This window comes from Miscanthus floridulus, chromosome 5 (assembly GCF_019320115.1).
Source record: "Miscanthus floridulus cultivar M001 chromosome 5, ASM1932011v1, whole genome shotgun sequence".
NCBI classification, from domain to species: Eukaryota; Viridiplantae; Streptophyta; class Magnoliopsida; order Poales; family Poaceae; genus Miscanthus; species Miscanthus floridulus.
The window spans coordinates 113,002,915-113,022,968 of record NC_089584.1 but is presented as its reverse complement, the minus strand read 5'-3'; the positions used below and the strand labels follow the sequence as shown (position 1 = coordinate 113,022,968).

The window sequence follows — 20,054 nt, the reverse complement described above, 5'->3', positions numbered from 1 at the left end:
GTAGTACCATCCAAGCAAACCAAGCATCCCGTCTTCCCTTTGATCTGTCCAGATAAAGAAAACAGCGTAGGGTAATTATTGGTAGTAACAAATATTATTGCTCTACATATGAAGTCCTCCTTTCAGAATGCATCATACATCGGCTCCCTATGCCTCCATAGCTTCTCCATTTCTTGCATCAAAGGCTCGAGGAACACGTCTATATCAATGCCTAGTTTTTTAGGGCCAGAAATAAGAATAGTGAGGAGAAGGTACTTTCTCTTCTGACACAACCACGTTGGGATGTTGTACATGGTCAAGATCACTAGCCAAGTGATGTGGTCGCTCATCCTCTCATTGAAGGGATTCATTTCATCGGTGCTCAAGCCAAATCGTACATTCCTTGGGTCATCATTGAATTCATTGTGCTTCTCATCGAACCTTTGCCATTGACTACAATCAGCCAGGTGTGCAATCTTATCATCATCCACCTTGCGCTCATCATCCCACCATGTCATGAGTGCGGCTTCTTTAGGGTTTAGAAAGATACGTCTCAAGCGGTCGGTCACTGACAGGTACCACATTACTAACGTAGGAATTCTTCTCTGCTTTGCATCGTTGTCTAATGGAGTGTCCTCTGGGGGCTGAGATTCTTGTACCACCTTTTTGTACCCTTCCTATTCCTCTTTTTCCCCGTGGAGGCTTCATCCCCACCGTAAAGGTCATTGTTCTTGTACCGGCTGGCCCCACACCGGGGACATTTATCTAGTGACTTGAACGTTTCGCCATGAAAAAGTATACAGTGGTTGGGGCATGCATGGATTTGTTCAACCCCCATTGTCAATGGACTTATGACCTTCTTCGCTTGGTATGTGTTGGCGGGAACTGAGTTTGGTTGTGGCAACACCCATGACAGGAGGTGCAATAGATCATTGAAACTACAGTCTGACCAATCGTACTTAGCCTTCAGGATGAGTAGCTCAAGCACAAAACATAGCGATGTCCAATGTGTCGGACAACCCTTTTCAACACCATACACAGTCTCCTTTGATGCTTTTGTCACCCTTTCCAAATTTTCTAGACCTTTCGGGCTATTTAGTCAAATCTCTGGTCCAAGGGCTCGAATCATGTTCTCTAAATCATCTTCATCCCCGACACGTGCTCCACCATCATTATTGGCACCACCTTCGTCGTTACCATCCCAACCACCAGCATCACCACCTTGTTAATTGCCAAACTCCGAATCCATTCGTGCATCAAGCTCTGCTGAATATTGGGACAGAGATTCTAGGGGTTCGTCGTCGTATTCCTCCTCATTCTCATCGTTAACAATAACCGTTTCACCATGATGAATCCACACTATGTAGTCCTCAACAAATCCTCGCATAATCAAATGTGATCTGATGATAGTCACATCTGTTCATGCCATACGGTTCTTACGATTTTTACAGGGACAAATAATTGTATCCTTATTCTCTTGTCAATGTCGGTGAATGCTTCTTTGCGGCCTCAATAAATTTATCCACCTCTTCATAGAAATCTGCCTTGAACCTTAACGAACCATACATCCGAGAGTTCCTGTACTTCATCTTTTACAACAACAATAAAACAAACATAAAGGACTACTTATTCAGATATATATAAACATGAATCAAATTAATAATTACTTGAGAATAATTGTATATACTTTAGATATATATGAATATAAATCAAATATAATTATATGAAGCATACAAACACACCATGGTAGAAGAAAATTAATTAATGGCCCATTTATCCACAAATAATTAAAATAGATATTTGTTGATTACAATAAATAATTTCAAAGACAACAATTAGAAATAATTATATTTTACCCAATATCTTTCGTGCAAACCCTAGTCTAATTTCATCAAACACAAATTTATAAAACCAAAATTAATAAAAAAAACCAAACCCTAGATCTAGATCTACATGCACATGAAACATCCATAAAACTAACTAATTGTTCACTAAAATCAAGAAACATAGATCAAATAATGGTATGATCTTGTTCCCCTCTCTAATTTATCCTAGTAAATTCAAAACTTGGGTCTAATTTGCTTCATAAGTAGCTCAAGCACCATAGAAGAGAGAGAAAAGCAAAAATCTAATTACTCACTAACCAACCATTAAAACTTTAAAAAAATTGTGGAATAGTATTTTTCTTACCGTCTACGACCTCTCCACCAAAGGATTTGAGACCAAAACCTTCCCCCCTTAGGAGAGCAATTTTTTGAAGGTGACTAAGGTCTCCTCCACCTTTTTTTACGGGTTGGAGTGAGTGACCCGAGGAGAAAGAATGTGCTGGAGCTTGTTTTATATGTGGGTCATTTGTAGGAACGGCTGGTGATTGAGCCGCCCCTACAAATCGTAGGTAATTATACGCGGGGGCAGCTAGTGAGTGAGCCGTCCCTATAAATTTATAGAGGCGATTCAATCACCAGCCGTCTCTATAAATAGCAATACCGGGGGCGGCTAGTGAGTGAGTCATCCCTACAAATTCGATCCATTTATAGGGACGGCTCGTATCACCAGCCGCCCCCTGTTGTTCCATTTGTAGGGGCGACTGGTCTCGTAGCTCCCGAGCACATCACTATAGAGACGGCTCTATCACTAGCCGTCCCTAAAAAAAATTATTCCGTTACTCTAAACCATTTTTCACCTAGTGCTCGCTCGGATCGGAATCTCGCATACGCACACGGACACACACACGGGCATTGCTTGTGCTCGCAAGCTCGCTCGGCGTGTCATTAATCACACTAGCGATGGAGTAGGTATCGATGCCACGGCAGCGACCGCGGAACCGCTGACCACGCGTTCGGCACATGGGGGCCGGGGCCGATCCATCGCGTAATCAAGCGGAAATCAAATCATATTCGAGCGATGCTCTAGAGACCGATGTATATTAGTACACTAATTACTGTAGAATATGCAAGAGCTTGGCAGTTACCGCGACTAGAGAGGGAGGCATATGTACACACTGGACTGAGCTCAACTGAACCCATGTGAGTACATGACGTGTAGCACGTGTAGCAAGCGCTTCATTCAGCGCCCACCCCCCCAGCCTCCGTCCTGCGTGTGTGTCTATATATATATATATATACTACTGGCGTGCGCACGGATTATAAATATAATATAAATTGTGGTATAAATAAAGACGCAACACGTTTTGGTGCTAACCACTTTACGGCATCGGCATGTACGGTCACGTATGTATATGTTCCATTTGACGATCCGGCTCCTGGTCGCCCAGCCCGCGTGCGAGCGTATCAAAAAGATTAGCCTCGGTGATCGTGATCTATCTAATCAGTGCATACGCCTTGTCATAGTCTAATCATCTGCTCTCCAGATTCTCTTGAGCTCCACAGGGCTGAGTGCTACGCTTTGAGCTTATTCAGCATTATTTTTTAGTCATGTTATAGTATTTTCTCTCACAATATTTTAGCATAATAATCAGCGTAAGTCAAATTTGAGCATAAGTCAAATTTCAGCATAAGTGAACAGGGCGCTCGCTAGCTCGGCGGATGATGCCAACGTGTAGCTACAGCTCAGGCCTTGGGCTCTAGTACAGTTGTACTAGTACGTCAGCGGGGAGCGTCCGAGAGAAAGGAGCAGCAGAGCAGATGGGCCTTGCCGCTTGTCGCATACTACTCGTGGACCGCTTCCTGCAGCTCCCTTCCCTTCCCTTCCCTTCCCTTCCCTTCCCTTGGCTCGCCTAGATTCCTGAGACGACGAGACGAGGTCTATAAATATCGAGTGCGGCGAGCTCACTGCCCCCGCATCTTAGTCTTACTACTGTCGTCTCGTCGGCCCTTGGCGGTTCAGCCCGCAGGATCCGCCACAGAGACGGACCTGGACACCAACGCCATCGAGTGAGCGGTGAGCCTCGAGCCCTCGAGCCCTCGACCCCTCGAGAGTGTCTGTGTGAGGCAACTAGCGCAGTAGCACTCGAGCAGACGCATCGATACAATAAGTATCTATCGAGCGGCAGTCATGACGCTGGACACCCCGGCCGCCGTGGTCCTGGAGCTGATGACCATGGGGCAGCAGTCCGCGGCGCACCTCGGGGACCTGCTCCGGGCCGCGTCCCCTGCGGCGGCGTCGCCGCACCAGGAGCTCGCCGCCGAGATCCTCCGCTGCTGCGGCCGCGTCATCGACGCGCTCAGCGCCACCGCCGCCGCCACCAGCGGGCGCAAGAGGAAGGCGGCGGCGGCGGCGGCCGAGTACCACCAAGACGCAGCAGCAGCGGGAGGAGGCACCAGCTGGTCTCCTCCTCCTCCTCCTCCTCCGGGGCCGCCACTCAAGAGAAGGTGAGGCTGCCGCCTGCCGTTGCCGTCTCCCTCCCTCTTGCACAACAGGCTTCTCTGTTTATTTGTTCGGCAGCCGAAAAGCAGCACGATGATGAGTGTTGCCGTTCAATTTCGCAGGGCGCGCGGCGCAGAGGCGACCAAGGAGGTGACCAGCGGCACGACGGTGGACGGCTTCATCTGGAGGAAGTACGGGCAGAAGGACGTCAACGGACACAAGCACCCGAGGCAAGTAGCACTAGTTTGTAGTTTCAGAAGGCTCAGGCGCTCATCAGCTCAACCCGTTCCATTCCGTCGTGGCAATCGACTGACCGATGCGTGCTGATAATCCCTCTGCAGGCTCTACTACCGCTGCGCGCACAAGGACCAGGGATGCAACGCGACGCGGCGGGTGCAGCAGACGCAGGACCAGCCGGCGGCGTACCAGATCGCCTACTACGGGGAACACACGTGCAAGGGCGCGGCCACCGCGTGGCAGCAGCTGGGAGCGGCGCCCGCCGTCGTCGACTTCGGCTCCAACTCCTGGGGGTCCGCGGACACCAACAGAGGCTCGCCGGCCTCGATGTCGCAGGGCGGGTGGTCGCCGTCGGCGTCGTCCGAGGTCGGGTTCGAGGCGCTGCACGACACGGGTGCTCCTGATCCGGTGATGGAGTTCCTGGACGGCTGCTTCGGATGGGAATCCGTCCTCCAAGACCGCTTTGACTTCGGCGATCTCCTCCATGACATCGCTACGTTTCAGTAGATTTTTTGGATTAGCAGCAAGCAGACCAGCGGTAGATCTGTGTTGTCGCCGTCGCTGTAGTACGTGTACGTGAGAACAGTCAGTCCGACCGAGCAGTAATGAGTGACAACAACCTACGAGGGTCACAGGCTCGCTCAGAAGCCTGGTTTGCCGTAGAGCACACTAGTACGTAATAGTGATCACATCAACAACAACAAAAGTATTGTGTTTTTATTAGAATAAAAACTTCATTACTTTCCCCGTTAGAAAATGGAGCGGAGCGAAGGAACAAGGTGACGTGTACTTGAGCAAGTGGCCGTCAACAGTCAGCACTGCTTCCGGCAAGACCGGCATCGTGTGAAAACCAAAACGCTTCGAATTGGACGCATCCTTCTTTTCTTTTTATTTTTTTATTTTTTGAAGGGATACCTGACGCATCTTTGACAAGCTAACCAAAACTTTCTCGACCAAAACTCTCTTGAACATATTTCATATTTGTGCAGTGCAAAGCTCCGCATGGTCCAAATGTTAAGTTCTCTACCATGAATGAGTAACTCAACATTTGTCACGTGGCTTTTTTTTTAGAAAAATATACTCCTATATATGACAGGTGTGGAGATATATCACGACAGTTGTACAAACAACATAGAGAAGTTCAAAACGGTGAGTGAGGCAAAGGGGCGGACCTATGAGGACCTTTATCGACGTTTGAGTACGAAGGAACGAGAGATGGACATTTATAGGATAGCTAGGGCTCGCTATAGGAAGACAATGGACTTAAACCAAGTCAAGTGCATAAAGGATGAGAGAGAGCAGTTCTTGGTGAATGAGGAGGATATCAGACATAGATGACAAGAGCATTTTGATAAATTGTTCAATGGTGAGAACGAGAATACCACCGTTCAGCTGGACGACTCGTTTGATGACAGGCGCTTTGTGCGGAGGATTCAAGAATCGAATGTCGGAGAAGCCTTGAAAAGGATGAAAGGGGGCAAAACGATGGACCCTAATGGTATCACAATCAAGATATGGAGATGTCTCGGAGATATAGCTATAGTATGGCTAACCAAGATGTTCAACAATATATTTCGATCGAACAAGATGCCTGATGAGTGGAGAAGAAGCATATTGGTACCAATCTACAAGAACAAGGGAGATATCCAAAGTTATACTAATTATCGAGGAATTAAGTTGATGAGCCACACTATGAAGTTATGGGAGAGAGCCATCGAGCAGCGCCTGCGAGGAACGACGCAGATATCAACAAACCAATTTGGTTTCATGCCCGGAAGGTCAACCACAGAAGCAATCTTATTAATAAGACATGTTATGGAGCGGTTTAGAGAGCAGAAGAAGGACCTCCACTTGGTTTTCATTGACTTGGAGAAGCCTTATGACAAGATACCAAGAAATGTTATGTGGTGGTCTTTGAACAAAAATAAAGTCCCATCAAAGTACGTGCCCCTCATCAAGGACATATACAACAATATTGTGACTAGTGTTCGAACAAACGATGATAACACATATTACTTCTCGATTAAAATTGGACTTCATCAAGGATCAGCCTTAAGCCCGTATTTCTTTGCCTTGGTAATGGATGAGGTTACCAGGAACGTACAAGGGGATATCCCTTGATGTATGTTGTTCGTTGATGATGTAGTGTTAGTAGACGAAAGTCATGCGGGAGTAAATAGAAAATTAGAGTTATGGCGACAAACCCTTTAGTCTAAATGTTTTAGATTGAGCAGAACTAAAATCGAATACATGATATGCGACTTTGGCGAAGTTGTAGAAGAGGAGGGAGATGTGAGTTTGGAAAGTTAAGTAGTGCCTAAAAAGGATACATTTCGGTATCTGGGATCGATGCTATAGAGGGGTGGAGATATTGATGCGGACGTTAGCTATAGAATCAAAGCAGGGTGGATCAAGTGGCGACAAGCTTCTAGCACTCTCTGTGACAAGAGGGTACCACAAAAGTTAAAAGGCAAGTTCTATAGAACGACGATTAGACCGCCTATGTTGTATGGAGCAGAATATTGGCCTACAAAGATTCGACATGTTCAACAACTGAGTGTTGCAGAAATACGTATATTGCGATGGATTTGCGGTCACACAAGAATGGACCGAGTTCTCGGAACGATGATATACGTGATCGTCTAGAGGTAGCACCAATTGAATAAAAGCTTGTCCAACATCGATTGAGGTGGTTTGGCCATGTCCAAAGGAGATCTCTAGAGGCACTAGTGCATTGTGGAGTCCTAAGCCAAGCTAATAATATGAGGAGAGGTATAGGAACGCTAAAATTAATATGTGGGGAGGCAATAAAAAAAGATTTAAAAGCTTATGATATTCCTAGAGATCTATGTTTGAATAGGAATACTTGAAAAACAGCTATTGAAGTGTCTGAACCGTAACTTGAGGCTTTTGGTGGATTTTAACTCTAGCCTGAAAGGTTACGTTATATATATATATTATATATATATATATATATATATATATATATATATATATATATATATATATATATATATATATGACTACGCTAAATAGTACCTAGGGTACTGATTATTATTTAGTACCCGACCCCTTTTGAGGCACGCAGCCCACCAGCGCATCCGCAGCCCGCCTCCTGGCCTCCATTTTTCTGGGATCTGCCACCATTGTTGCAGGAGCTGAGGAAGGGGACCTGGAGGAGGGGCACCTGGATCTGCCACCATTGTTGCAGGAGCACATGCAGGAGCGGCGGTGGCGGCGGACTGACGGAGTCGCCAGGCGAGTCGTTACTCCTTTCTCCGAGAGTTTGCGACGGGGGCTGACGATGAGTCACGGGGGGTGGCTCGGCGGATCCTGCACTCGACCCCCCCCCCCCCCCCCCCCCCGTGACGATGAGTCATGGGGGTCGGTCGCAAACTCCCAGAGAAAGGAGTAACGACTCGCCTGGCGACGCCGTCAGTCCGCCACCACCGTCGCTCCTGCATGTGCTCCTGCAACAATGGTGGCAGATCCAGGTGCCCCTCCTCCAGATCCCCTTCCCCAGCTCCTTATTTGCAGCATCTTCCCTTCCCCTCCCCTTCCCCTTCTTGATTCGATTTGATGATTCGAGTGCAGGATGCGATCCCTTGAGCTTCTCTTGGTCTAATGCGAGTGTTTGTTTGTCAGCCCAGTCGTTGAGGAACCACCACGGCCAGGAGCTCGTCTTCACTAGCAGCAAGGTTGAGTCTAGGTCTAAATCTCTAAAATTTTTGTTGCTTTATGCTTGTATATTTATTATCTTATGAATGGATGCAACAACAGTCACTTGATTGCCATTCATTTTTCAGGCTTATTGATGGCAATTGTAGCCACAAATCATTGCATTGCATGTACCCTGTAGGTACAGTCTTGCTGCATTTTTTTAATTTTTTGTGGTCAACAAGTTCCCTGTTCGGCTATCATTGTTGTTGCCTTTATTATTGTTGCACCGGGTGGTATTCAGACAAATCAATGTATTGCATATTGTTACTGATTTTCCGAAAATAAATCGCCAATTTGACTCGTGTCATGGGCATAAAGAGGGGCGCCGTAGGGCGCAAGTGTCCTAGTTGGGCCTTAAGCCCATTAGTGTTAATTAGTGTCTCTCTTAGTTATTTATCTATAGGAATAGTACCATATTGTCTAGGCACAAGAGGTGTTAGTCCTATGTACCCTTTATATTCAGCCCATGGGGCACAATGGAAATGAAGCAATGAATTATGAAACTATTCTAGTCTCCCTCAATCTCTCAAGCTCTAGGCAAAGCATAAGGCCTAATTATCCCCAGTTATCCCCAAATATATCCGGGGTATCACGAGTCTGTCGATCCTTCCACAGCCGCTGCCAGTCTTCTCCATTAGCCGCCGCCAGCAGCAACCATCTCGTCGATCCTCTCCATCCAAAAAAAAAAAAAAAAATCCGATCCAGCAGAACCCTAATTCCGCCGCCGCCAGGCCAACCCCCACCTTCGCCGCCGTCTTCATGCGCCGCCGCAGCCACAACTCACCACCATCCGTCCATGCCTTTCTTCTATTTTTAGCCGCCTCTTCCCCGTCTCCACCAGCCGCCGCGCCTCCATCTCCGCGCAGCCTCGATCTAGATCACTTCCTCCCGATCTCCACCACCATCCGCCGGCCACCACTGCCATCCGCGCCATCCGCGCGGCCCTCCTTCAGTTGCGCCGTCCACGCGCGGATCAAAGTCTCCACGCGCGGGGACTCCTCCGCGCGATTCGTCTTCACGCGCGCGCGGGCTTCACGTGCGGGCGCTGGTGGGACTCCGCGCGATTCTTCTTCACGCGCGGGCGGTCTCCTTCCGCGCGGGCCATCTCCACGCACGCGGGTCTTTCCCGCACCGATCGTCTTCACGCGGGTGATCATCCCCACGCGCGTACCTTCGTCCCCTGCTTCAGCGGGACACTGTCCGTCGACGCCCGTACATGATGGAGTTTCCACAGTTTGATGGAACCTCTGATCCGGAGGCCTTCATCAACCAGTGCGAGCTCTACTTCCGCCGGGAGCGCATCATGGTGGAAGAACGGGTCTGGATAGCTTCTTGCAATTTGAAAGCTGACGCCCGGGTTTGGTTCCTCCAATACCAGGAGGAGGAAGGCACCCCAGCGTGGCGTCACTTCACCGAGCTCCTGCAGCGGCGGTTCAAACCGCCCCCAGGCCCCGACCTGCTCGACAACTCCATGCGCCGCCTTGATAAGATGTCCGCACAACTTGATCGCATCCGGGCATGTCTCGAGGCGATAGACAAGAGGGACCGTGAACGCCGGGCGGCTGTACGCCTCCAGGCAGCCACACGCGGACTCCTGGCACGCCGCCGAGCGTAGGCTCTTCGTGCCACAAAAGCATTGAAGGAGCAAGCAACGGTGCGCCTCCAGGCAGCAGTACGAGGATTGCTTGTCCGTCGCATGGTGCGGAAGATACGCATGCACCTCAGCTCCTCGCTGTCATGCCTGTTCATCCCCTCGGGCCCTTCCATACATCATGCGGCTCCAATCGAAGGGGAGGTCCAAGTATGGGCGCCTCCAGTGCAGCGACCTCGCATCACCATCCAGCATCAGGCATCAAAGGCTATGGCGATCTCATTCATCCTTGTGCCTGCCGTGGTGCTAGACACATCCAGCATAAGCGCCAGTTGCTTCACGCTCCACCCTTCAGCTTACATGAAGTCAACAGAGGCGCTCTTCCCTTGGGATCCAGGTGGATATAGTTGTATTTTCGTCTTAAATAAAAATGGTAAGCCGAGCTGTAAAAGGCTTAACCTTAGGTCGAGTCAAATAAGTCCGCGGAATCTATCCAGCTCGAGGACGAGCTGGGTCTCCAAGGGCGGGGGAGATGTCATGGGCATAAAGAGGGGCGCCGTAGGGCGCAAGTGTCCTAGTTGGGCCTTAAGCCCATTAGTGTTAATTAGTGTCTCTCTTAGTTATTTATCTATAGGAATAGTACCATATTGTCTAGGCACAAGAGGTGTTAGTCCTATGTACCCTTTATATTCAGCCCATGGGGCACAATGGAAATGAAGCAATGAATTATGAAACTATTCTAGTCTCCCTCAATCTCTCAAGCTCTAGGCAAAGCATAAGGCCTAATTATCCCCAGTTATCCCCAAATATATCCGGGGTACATACCACTCGTTATCCGGTTTTTATGCTGCTCTTTATCAAGGGATTATGTTGTCTTCATCCTAGTGAACTGAGCAGAGCATGAGATTATCTCTTACTACTGGATTTTTGTACCAACTATCTTTGCCAGGATTCCTCCCTGTTTATTGACACCCTTTATGTCCTGTAATTAGGAATCCCTGGTCATGTGTCCTAGTTCCATTTTTCATCATATAATCTAAAAATTGCACCGAGTTCTCAGTCATGCTTAATGGAACTATATCAAAAGTCTCCTGCTAGCTGGCCAAATAAGTATGCGCAGGCACACTCCATCAGCAACAGTGGAGAAATGTAATTTATGGTTATAAAATTTTGGATCATTTGAACTCTAGAAATAGAAACTTTCACGTTTAATCATAACTAAAATTCTTTGGGCTATAAATTAACTGAGATTGAAAAATGAAGTGCTATTTTGTCCGTTTGTTGCTGCATATCGGATTGACCATAACGCTTAGGGCGCGTTTAGTTTCGAAAATTTTTGGGTTTTGGATACTGTAGCACTTTCGTTTGTATTTGGTAATTAGTGTCTAATTATGGACTAATTAGGTTCGAAAGTTTCGCCTCGCGATTTCTCACCTAACTGTGCAATTAGTTTTTTTTTCGTCTACATTTAGTACTCCATGCATGTACCGCAAGATTCGATGTGACGGGTACTGCGCAAAAAATTTTGGCTTTTGAGGGAAACTAAACGGGGCCTTATTCCAAAGATAAAAAAAGAGGGTAAAAGGGGGACATAGGACATGGCGTGAGGACATGGGCCATCAGCATTTAGCATTTCGAGAACTACCTGAACGGAGGCACCACCTAAGCACGTGTGGGTGAAAAAAAACCGGCGACCGGGTCCTGAACGGAGGCACCATCTAAGCACGTGTGGGTAAAAAAAAGACGTGAAAAAATTAGCGTGGGAGGAAAAAAACGGCGTGAAAAATCAGCGTGGGAGGGAGAAAAATGGAGGCCAGGAGGCGGGCTGCGGGTGCGCTGGTGGGCTGCGTGCCTCAGAAGGGGTCGGGTACTAAATGATAATCAGTACGCTAGGTACTATTTAGCGCAGTCATACATACATACATACATACATACATACATACATATATATATATATATATATATATATTTATTTATTTATTTATTTATTTATTTTTATATTAGCGGACGTTTGCAGAACACGGATTGAACAAACTGTATATTACGGAACGTGCAAAACTGCATACGACTAGATTGAATAATACTAGTTATCGACTTATCATCCGCCTTAAATAACTGAGAGCAAGCTGGAAGCTACAGAGTAATAACACTGATGGTTTTTTTTAGGAGTAAAAAAAATAAAACACTGATGGTTTTCACCCACTTAGCTAAACATTGAACGCATTACTTAACTGTCCCCATGAAAAATAAACAACAGACAAACTGAACAGCTAACTACATGACCTTTGAAGGTAGTTTATTGCTGTTGTTCAAGCCTATCATCTATATTACATGAGTAAAAGGAACAAAGGAGTGCAGGAAGAGGGCCGAGTAAGCAAGCAATTCTTCTGAATCCATGTGTCATCACACAGACACCATAGACGCTAGAACCGAGCTTTGCCTGAATTGACGGCTGATGAGGGAAATCGAAAGCAACAGGCCATAATCTTCTGGGTTTACGTTCCAGTGATCATCTGATTAATCCCAGTGCTGCATGGTACATGATTTAAACTGCTGGTCATGTAATAATCCATTATCTGTTTGTGCGATGCACATGGGAAAGCACATAAAACCGAGATTATGTAAGGTTACCATTAGTTCACTGAATCACTCTTGCTGCTCAGATCTTTGGGGCTACCAGTTGCAATGCGGTAGAAGTAAAAGCCTGCCACCACTCCACTGCAGCAGAATTGAGAATTAGCCTCATACACAACAAAAGATGCTTTTTTTCTCAGACCAAACAAAAATGGCTGTAGTTGCTAGTTGCTACACAATACATAAAAAGCTTAAGCACTGAAAGGTAAGGCCAGTTTGGCAAAGCTCCGCTCCCAACTTCTTCGGAGCGGATTATATGGATCCCTACCAAATGCAAACGGATTCTGGTGGGGAGCTGACGAGATTCACTTCTTCATTTACATGAGCTGGCAGCTAAAGAACCCACTCTGCACCGCTTCCCAGTGCTCCCCATTCAATTGCCACTAGAATCACTTCAAAATTGATCCTCACCTACTCCCTACCCAGCTCCCCCACCAGAAACATTCCATTGGAGAATCAAGAAGTTAAGCTCAAGAATCAGGAAGAGAAACTATACCAAACTGGCCCTAAGGGATTTGAACTTTAGTGTTCAAGTTAAGCTACAAAGATGTTGAAGTCGATGAACAGTAATATATGCCCAGCTATGGTTATCGAGAGCATTTCTCTAAAGCTTTAAACAACCTATCATATGTATCAATTTCTTAAAAGAAATATCACACATGTTTTGGGTGGATAAGGATACAAGTACAGAATGTCAACTGGATGTCTACCAGGAAAGTTTGTGGTATACAATACGAGAAAAAAGAAGGTATCTACAGGTCAAGAATCAAGTAAAAATCAATTTCTTAGTCATTTTTTTAACGTAATGATAGGAGCTCTGCCTTTCAATTAAGAAGAATAGAATTGGCCTAGTTTATAAGGGAAACCAGGCCTGAAAACCTAACAGACGCACAGGTTAATAAACAGGAAAAACCTGCAAAACCAGAACACAATAGCCCTGACTTAGTCATATTCTCCAGATGTAAAAAATAAAAGTGGGCAGCAGTTTTAATAAGTGCACCATGGCAGGGAGTAAAGAGACAACGTTGCTGGATCAAACGGATCATTTTTAGGTGATAGTACGGTTCTGGAAGGATCACAGATCGGCAGTATAACTGAGAGGTGATCTATCAGAAGATCACAGTAAAGTTGAAATAAAAAAAGAAAAGGAAAAATTGTACATCCATCAAAAGAAAGTCATGTACGGTTGTACACTGAATTGCGCACCCTTATAATCACAAAAACTAAGAAACACAAAAACATTTTGTGGGCCTTGCAGGCAACACAAGTGCAGGTTCAGGCACATAAACATGTGATGAGCCCATGTAATATCATCACAAATCGATGCATGTTTATTTGGGTGTAGAATGAGAATAATGGAAGCAATTTAAAAGGTCCAATGTGTACTAACCTGAGAAGAACCATGAAGATTTTTGGGAACCAACCATTCTATAGGGTGGAAAGATGGGCGAAATTAAACTCTTAACATCATAAATTTGATACTTAATGACACTGCTAGAAAGTTTACCTGGAGAAGAACTGAAAACTCCCTGAAGAAGATGACACTAGCTATTGCTGCATGCAACAAGTGAAACACATCAATAAATAGCTATTTAAACCCTTACAATGTTATGAGTTATCAGAATACAAATGATAATTTAATAATCAACTCTGTACTCTCAAGATGATAACTAAATATGTGATGAATCAAGAATTGTTTATAAGTATAAACCATTATTACACTTAGCAGTTAGATTATGGGAAAAAAAACTGAATATTATGTACCTGACCAATAACTTTGTATCGTGACATCCAGTCTCATCAAATAAACCCAACGTGTTCAAATGTTTTCTATAATAAAATGGAGAAAAAACGACAGAACATGCTGGACTTAAACTTTCATCCAACCAAAATATTGAGGATGGATATCAAATGCAGGAATTTTAGGACAATTTTGGATAAAGAACAAGAGCAATTCTTAAGCCCAACTTGGACAGAAAGTCTGAAGGAAATATTTTAAATTTACATACTGTTTGCTTTACACTATCAATTAACCAAATTCATCATAAGGTACAACCTTTGAGATGCAGATGATACAAAACCTTATAGAAATTACCCTATATAACTTTTGTAGTTGGATAAATGAAAGTTTAATCCTATGTTGCATAATGGAACAGTAGACATATATGGCGTCACTGCAAATGGCTGCCAAAACAGTGGATTTGGAACTTGCACTAACAGCGCAAGAATTTAGGAAGAAACACTAAGATTTGACCACAAAAGGAGCATTGTTAGCTGCACAAATATAACACAAAACTTTTTGAAAAGAACAATCAACTCTAGAGAAGAAAGAAAAAACTTTACAGAAGTAGTATTGTGGAAGTCACTAATAATCCTTCTATTTTGTCTTCTATATACCATATCATATTTATGTTAACCTATGAATCTTAAAAGTATGTCAAACAAGCATTGCACAAATATCAGCACAAGTTTGAGGGGCCACAACTATGCTCTTCAAAGGTTCTTAAATAATGAAAAGAACAGATGGATCAAAGCAATGCAAGGATGATGGATTCAAATGAACTAACCAGCTTGCCCTTTTACGAGAAGACGAGGCCAACGACCACCTTCTCTTTGTGATCTCAAACTTGAGATTCCCAGAGCCAATAATGCAAGGCCAAGAACAATACCAAAACGGAGAGCAGAGGTACTTCCAGTCAGCATGAAGTTGAGGAAACCCCCTACGGTAAGAAAGGTACCTACAGAAGACGATGCAAGTGCAAGAATAACTTTAACCCTTCGAGTCAGCATAAAATTATGTCAACAGCTAATTGATAGTACAACACATCACATGGTCTAGTGAAAACATTCTTTTCGGTGCATTACAATTTCTCAACCCTTAAGAGAATGAAATTAATTTGCATTGAAAATTTTACCAATGCAGAACATTGACATACCAAATGGAATGCCCACATGATAATCCTCATACTCTGATGGCCAATTCAATTTTCCAAGAGCCCTGAACGTCGTTGTGATATCCTTGATCGAGTCTGGGGAGTTCCGAGCTGCCATCGTCAGATATTCCTGCCCCTCCTGACTAACCTCGGCAGCAATCACACTCAGGTCCTTATGCGCTTTGTCTGCCTGTATCTTCAGCTTCTCAGAGGCTTCCAGCAAGACCTCCCTAGTCCTCTTGGAGTAGTCATCATACGCCTGCATTGACAGGGCCTGCATCCGCAGGGCCTCAGCCTTGAACTGCTCCAGCATTACCTTCCAAACTTCCTGAGCCTCCTCGGGCTTTATCTCCCCGTTGCTGTTATCCTTGTCATCTCCCACCTCTGAACCCTCCTGGATCCAGCACCAGGATGTAGATAATTTAAGCACCAGCATTCAAGCGACTAAATCATGAAATTTACCGTAACAAAGTGTACAAAACATCGCGAGGAACCCAGTAATCGAAGACAACACCACCATACGACAGATAGTCTACACGAATTACATTCAGGAAAGTGAAATGAAGCACCTGAATCAACATTTTTTCCCGAAATGATTGTGGCAGCGTATATAGAGAAAAACAGGAGAGACTACGAAGAATCAGTTGGGGACAAACAAAAAACACGCCTGAGAAGACGAGAATCTCGCCGCCGGAGACGGCAACAGACGCAAGGATCTCGGAGAGAGGGTTGACTCACGGTTTGCTCCCCCGCTAGGGCGGCGACGACGCGGCGGTCCCGGGGTGCTCCCCTCCCCGCGAAACGGTGACCGGGCGAGACCGCCCTGAGCGAAACCTCGAGGCGGCGACTGGACGAGAACGAGGAGCGCGCCAGGCGTAGGGACGGGGCGGACGCGAGGGGGTGAAAGGCGGCGGCACCCGCGCGGGTGGAGCTCTGGAGCGAAGCGGTGGCGGCGTGGAGGAGAGAGGCGGCCATCGGGGTGGGCGACGGGGCGTCCGCGCCGCCTCGGGAAGGGAGGAGACGAGAGGGGGTGGCGAGCGAGCTGGCGAGTGGCGGGGCGGGGTGGTAGCGGCGGAATGGTGGAGACGGCGGAGGGGCGGGCCGCGGGCGGACGGCTCCGAGGGTAAGTGGCTTACGTGGACGGGTGGGGGGATAACAGGGAGTTATATGTGGGGTTTCTTGGGGGCTTTTGGCCAGTTTTGGTGGGTCGGTCGGTGTCCGGAACCACACGCGGGTGGTTTGTTGCGTGGGGGCTCGGCTATCGCGGCGCTTTCGCGAGGACGAGGATCTGTTGGCTGTTGCGCTCCTCTCCGCTTCTCCTTTCAGCAGGTCTTGGAGTCCGGTGTTAAGACAAAGTATTAAAGCCGGCTGATAAATCAGCTGGAGTTGTTTTGTTATGAAAGAAAAATACTATAGATTTTAGTTGATAAGCCGGCTGATAAGTTCAAGCGAACAATCCCACAGATTACCCGCGTGCCCGTGGGCATAAACCCGCTAAGGCGAGGGTACAGGTTTGGAGTTGTGTCCACGGACATGGGCGAGGGCATGTAATTGAACCCAATGGGTAAAGTCGAGTAAAAAAAACTTGTACCCGTGCCCGCTAGACCCACGAACCCGCTCCAGAGCCCTGACATGTGGATCCCCTATGCCAATAGTATATAAGAAAGCAAACTCTAGGGTTCATGTTCAGCATTTCTATTCTATCCCCTCCACCTCCCCACCCTAGCCTTTCACAGCCCACAGCCCAGGCGGCTATGCGCCAGGCCGCCAGCGGCCAGCGCCAACCCATAGACGACCTCCGGCCACCGGTAGTCCGGCGCCCTGCATTTGACTCGCCGGAACACAGGACCTCACCGTGTCCAGACGGATCCCCTCCAGGTATTGATTTTTCTTCATTCCCCTTCGTCCCTACTACTGATTTATACTTATGTTCCATGTATTAGTTGATGTTTGTATGGTCAGTAGCTAGTTCTGTAGATCAGTTCAGTTCTGAGAATTTTTCATGTTCATGTAGTTCTGAGGATTTGTGATGGACACCCCTGAAAGTAGCACGAAGCCTGAAAGTAGCACGTAGCCTGGAAGTAGTTATGGGTCTTCTGGACCTGCCCCTGTTATTGCAGCTGACCCTGAAGTGATCCGTGATGATGATGAACCTGAGGAAGATGGGGCTGCTAGTGGTGTAACTCAGTCACAAGGCTCGTAGAGGAAGCGTACTTCTACGGTCTGAGCAGATTTCATAAGAGTTTGTGATGATGACGGTGTGTGGAAGGCTAAATGTAAGAATTGCGGCAAGAAACTTTCAGCAACAACGAGGAATGGTACGAACCATCTATGTACTCATGTGAAAATTTGTATCTATAGAAAAAAGTCAGGTGATAAAGTGCAAACAAACTTGAGGTTTGCTGCCACTGAGAAGGGTGCAGTGGCGGTAGAAAATTATGTTTTTGATCAAGAGGTAGCTAGGAAAGCACTTTACTCTATGATTGTATTGCATGAGTACCCTCTATCCATTGTGGACCATCATGGATTTTGCAAATTTGTTAGTGCATTGCAACCCTTGTTCAAGATAGGTACTAGAAACACTGCTAGAAAGGGAATCTTGAGTTTCTATAACATGGAGAAAAGAAAAGCTAAGATATTCCTTTAGAAGATGACTTGTCATGTTGCTATTACAACTGATACGTGGACAGTTGATAACCAGAAAAGAGGATACATGGTTGTCACTGGATATTTTATTAATGACTCATGGACTCTTAGAAGTGCATATTGAGGTGATTACCTGATTTTTCTTGCTGCACTATTTTTATGATATGGATTCATTGGTTTTTCTTGCTTGCTAAAGTTTTTTATCGTTTTCAGGTTTATTTATGTGCCATGCCCTCATACAGCAAGTGTTATTTGTGATGCATTGCTTAAATGCCTCCAGACTTGGGATATTGATTGCAGGGTGTCAACAGTGACCCTTGATAATTGCTGCACCAATGACAACATTATTGAATAAATGGAAGGAAGGATTGGAGCAGCTAATATGTTGTTGGGTGGCAAGAACCTTCATATGCGGCGTTGCGTGCACATCCTGAACTTAATTGTTCAAGATGACTTAGAAGTGATTAAGAAATTTGTTGCAAGTATCAGGGAAAGTATTGCTTATTGGGTTGCTACACCAAAGAGATAAGAAATTTGTGAAAACAGCACAACACCAAAAGGTTGAATTAACTAAGAAGTTGTGTCTAGATTGCAAAACTAGATGGAACTCGACTTATATCATGCTTAGTATTGCTATACCTTATAGGAAAGTTTTTGAACGGTTAGGAACCCTTGATCAAAGCTTTGATTGCCCTCTAGGAGATGATTGGAAATTTGCTTCGCTTGTGTGTGAGAAATTAGAATTGTTCTATCAGCTCACTACATTATTTTATGGAATCAAGTATGTGACAGCTAACATCTTCTTCCCCAAAGTATGTGAGATCAAACTTAAAATTAATTCTTGGAAAGAAGATGAAAATGAGATAATTAGGAAAATGTCCATTGCCATGATAGAGAAGTATGATAAATATTGGTCTGACATCCAAGGTCTTATGGCTTTAGCTGTTATTCTTGATCCACGTCTTAAGATGATAATGTTGGAAGCTTGCTACATTGCTCTATTGGGTGAAGATGAAGCTGATAAATATGTCAAAAAGAGCTATGAGTTGCTAACAGAGTTGATGCGTGAATACCACGTGCAAACTGGCCAAGAGGGTGTGGGTACATCATCTTTTGGTGCTGCTTCTTCTACTGTTAGTGTAGCGGCTGTGCTGTCCATATTCAAATCACTTGCTGCAAATAAACAAACTTCAAGTTTGTCTAAAGCCAAGAATGAGTTAGATCGCTATTTGAATGAAGAACCACTTCCTCATAATGAGAGTGAATATTTTGATGTTCTTGGCTGGTGGAAGGTTGTGGGAACTCGTTTCCCAACTTTGAGGATGATTACTTGTGATATTTTGGCTATTCCAGTCACCACAATAGCTTTCGAGTCAGCTTTTTAGCACCGGTGGTAGAGTTTTAAGTGAGCATCATAGTCGTCTTACTCCTCAAATGGTGGAAGCTCTTATGTGTAGCAAAAGTTGGCTTCATCACTCGCTTAAAGGTAATAAAAATGGTCATTTTTTATGTTTCATATATTCTAAAACCTGTAATCTATAGGCTGCAGCTACTAACATTAAAAAATACCTTGCTGTAGATCAAGACGATGGTAAGGTTGATACCTTTTGGTCTTGTCTTGAAGACATAGAAGAAGAAATGAAGGAAGAATCATGCATCACGAGTGTCGACTCTGATTAATAGCAGCTTGTTGAAGTTGAACTATGTATACTGTACTAATGTGTCATGTGTGACAGTGTGAGTGTGATCTATGAATCATAATTGGTGTAGAATTTGGTATTGCCATGTACTGTACTGATGTTATCCAATTACCTTGTTAGCTACTTAGTTGTTACTTTTCACTCTCTATTTTTGATATCTGACGGACTCGTGGGTGTGCCCGCGGGTATTATGTGATTGCGGGTGGCGAGTGCGGGCACACTATTGTACCCGTCGTGAGTAATGGGCGCGGGCGCGGGTGTGGGTTTCAGCTCGCGGGTGCGGGTTTA

General features: G+C 45.6%; 3 protein-coding genes across 4 annotated transcripts; 2 read left to right on the top strand and 1 right to left on the bottom strand.

Moving 5' to 3' along the window:
• The first annotated feature begins 3,770 nt into the window (after positions 1-3,770).
• LOC136453096 (transcription factor WRKY45-2-like) lies at positions 3,771-5,299 on the top strand. Its single transcript, XM_066453671.1, has 3 exons — positions 3,771-4,310; positions 4,428-4,535; positions 4,647-5,299. The coding sequence occupies exons 1-3, from the start codon at positions 3,994-3,996 to the stop codon at positions 5,047-5,049; spliced, it is 828 nt and encodes a 275-aa protein (XP_066309768.1). The 5' UTR covers positions 3,771-3,993; the 3' UTR covers positions 5,050-5,299.
• Positions 5,300-12,045: 6,746 nt separating this feature from the next.
• On the bottom strand, positions 12,046-16,540 carry LOC136453094 (protein FATTY ACID EXPORT 3, chloroplastic-like). Of its 2 annotated transcripts, none has more exons than XM_066453670.1 (7): positions 16,159-16,540; positions 15,424-15,814; positions 15,055-15,225; positions 13,995-14,041; positions 13,878-13,915; positions 12,485-12,571; positions 12,046-12,403 (listed from the first exon to the last, which is right to left on the bottom strand). In XM_066453670.1, exons 1-6 carry the CDS (start codon positions 16,393-16,395, stop codon positions 12,487-12,489), a joined length of 969 nt encoding a protein of 322 aa, XP_066309767.1. In that variant the 5' UTR covers positions 16,396-16,540; the 3' UTR covers positions 12,046-12,403; positions 12,485-12,486. The 2 variants fall into 2 exon arrangements, with proteins under 2 accessions (XP_066309767.1, XP_066309766.1); XM_066453669.1 differs by having other exon boundaries at positions 12,046-12,382.
• A 2,401-nt stretch (positions 16,541-18,941) lies between these two features.
• Positions 18,942-19,451, top strand: LOC136455137 (zinc finger BED domain-containing protein DAYSLEEPER-like). Its single transcript, XM_066455282.1, has one exon. The coding sequence runs from the start codon at positions 18,942-18,944 to the stop codon at positions 19,449-19,451; it is 510 nt and encodes a 169-aa protein (XP_066311379.1).
• The last annotated feature ends 603 nt before the right edge of the window (positions 19,452-20,054 follow it).

Excerpts from the sequence above, each read along its gene's own strand:
- LOC136453096 (XM_066453671.1), top strand. The coding sequence starts at position 3,994 with ATGACGCTGGACACCCCGGCCGCCGTGGTCCTGGAGCTGATGACCATG. Across the intron at positions 4,311-4,427 it reads GGGCCGCCACTCAAGAGAAG|GGCGCGCGGCGCAGAGGCGA; the intron begins GTGAGGCTGCCG and ends TCAATTTCGCAG. Across the intron at positions 4,536-4,646 it reads AACGGACACAAGCACCCGAG|GCTCTACTACCGCTGCGCGC; the intron begins GCAAGTAGCACT and ends ATCCCTCTGCAG.
- LOC136453094 (XM_066453670.1), bottom strand. The coding sequence starts at position 16,395 with ATGGCCGCCTCTCTCCTCCACGCCGCCACCGCTTCGCTCCAGAGCTCC. Across the intron at positions 15,815-16,158 it reads CCCTAGCGGGGGAGCAAACC|GAGGGTTCAGAGGTGGGAGA; the intron begins GTGAGTCAACCC and ends TGCTGGATCCAG. Across the intron at positions 14,042-15,054 it reads TCTCGTAAAAGGGCAAGCTG|CAATAGCTAGTGTCATCTTC; the intron begins GTTAGTTCATTT and ends TGTTGCATGCAG.
- LOC136455137 (XM_066455282.1), top strand. The coding sequence starts at position 18,942 with ATGTCCATTGCCATGATAGAGAAGTATGATAAATATTGGTCTGACATC.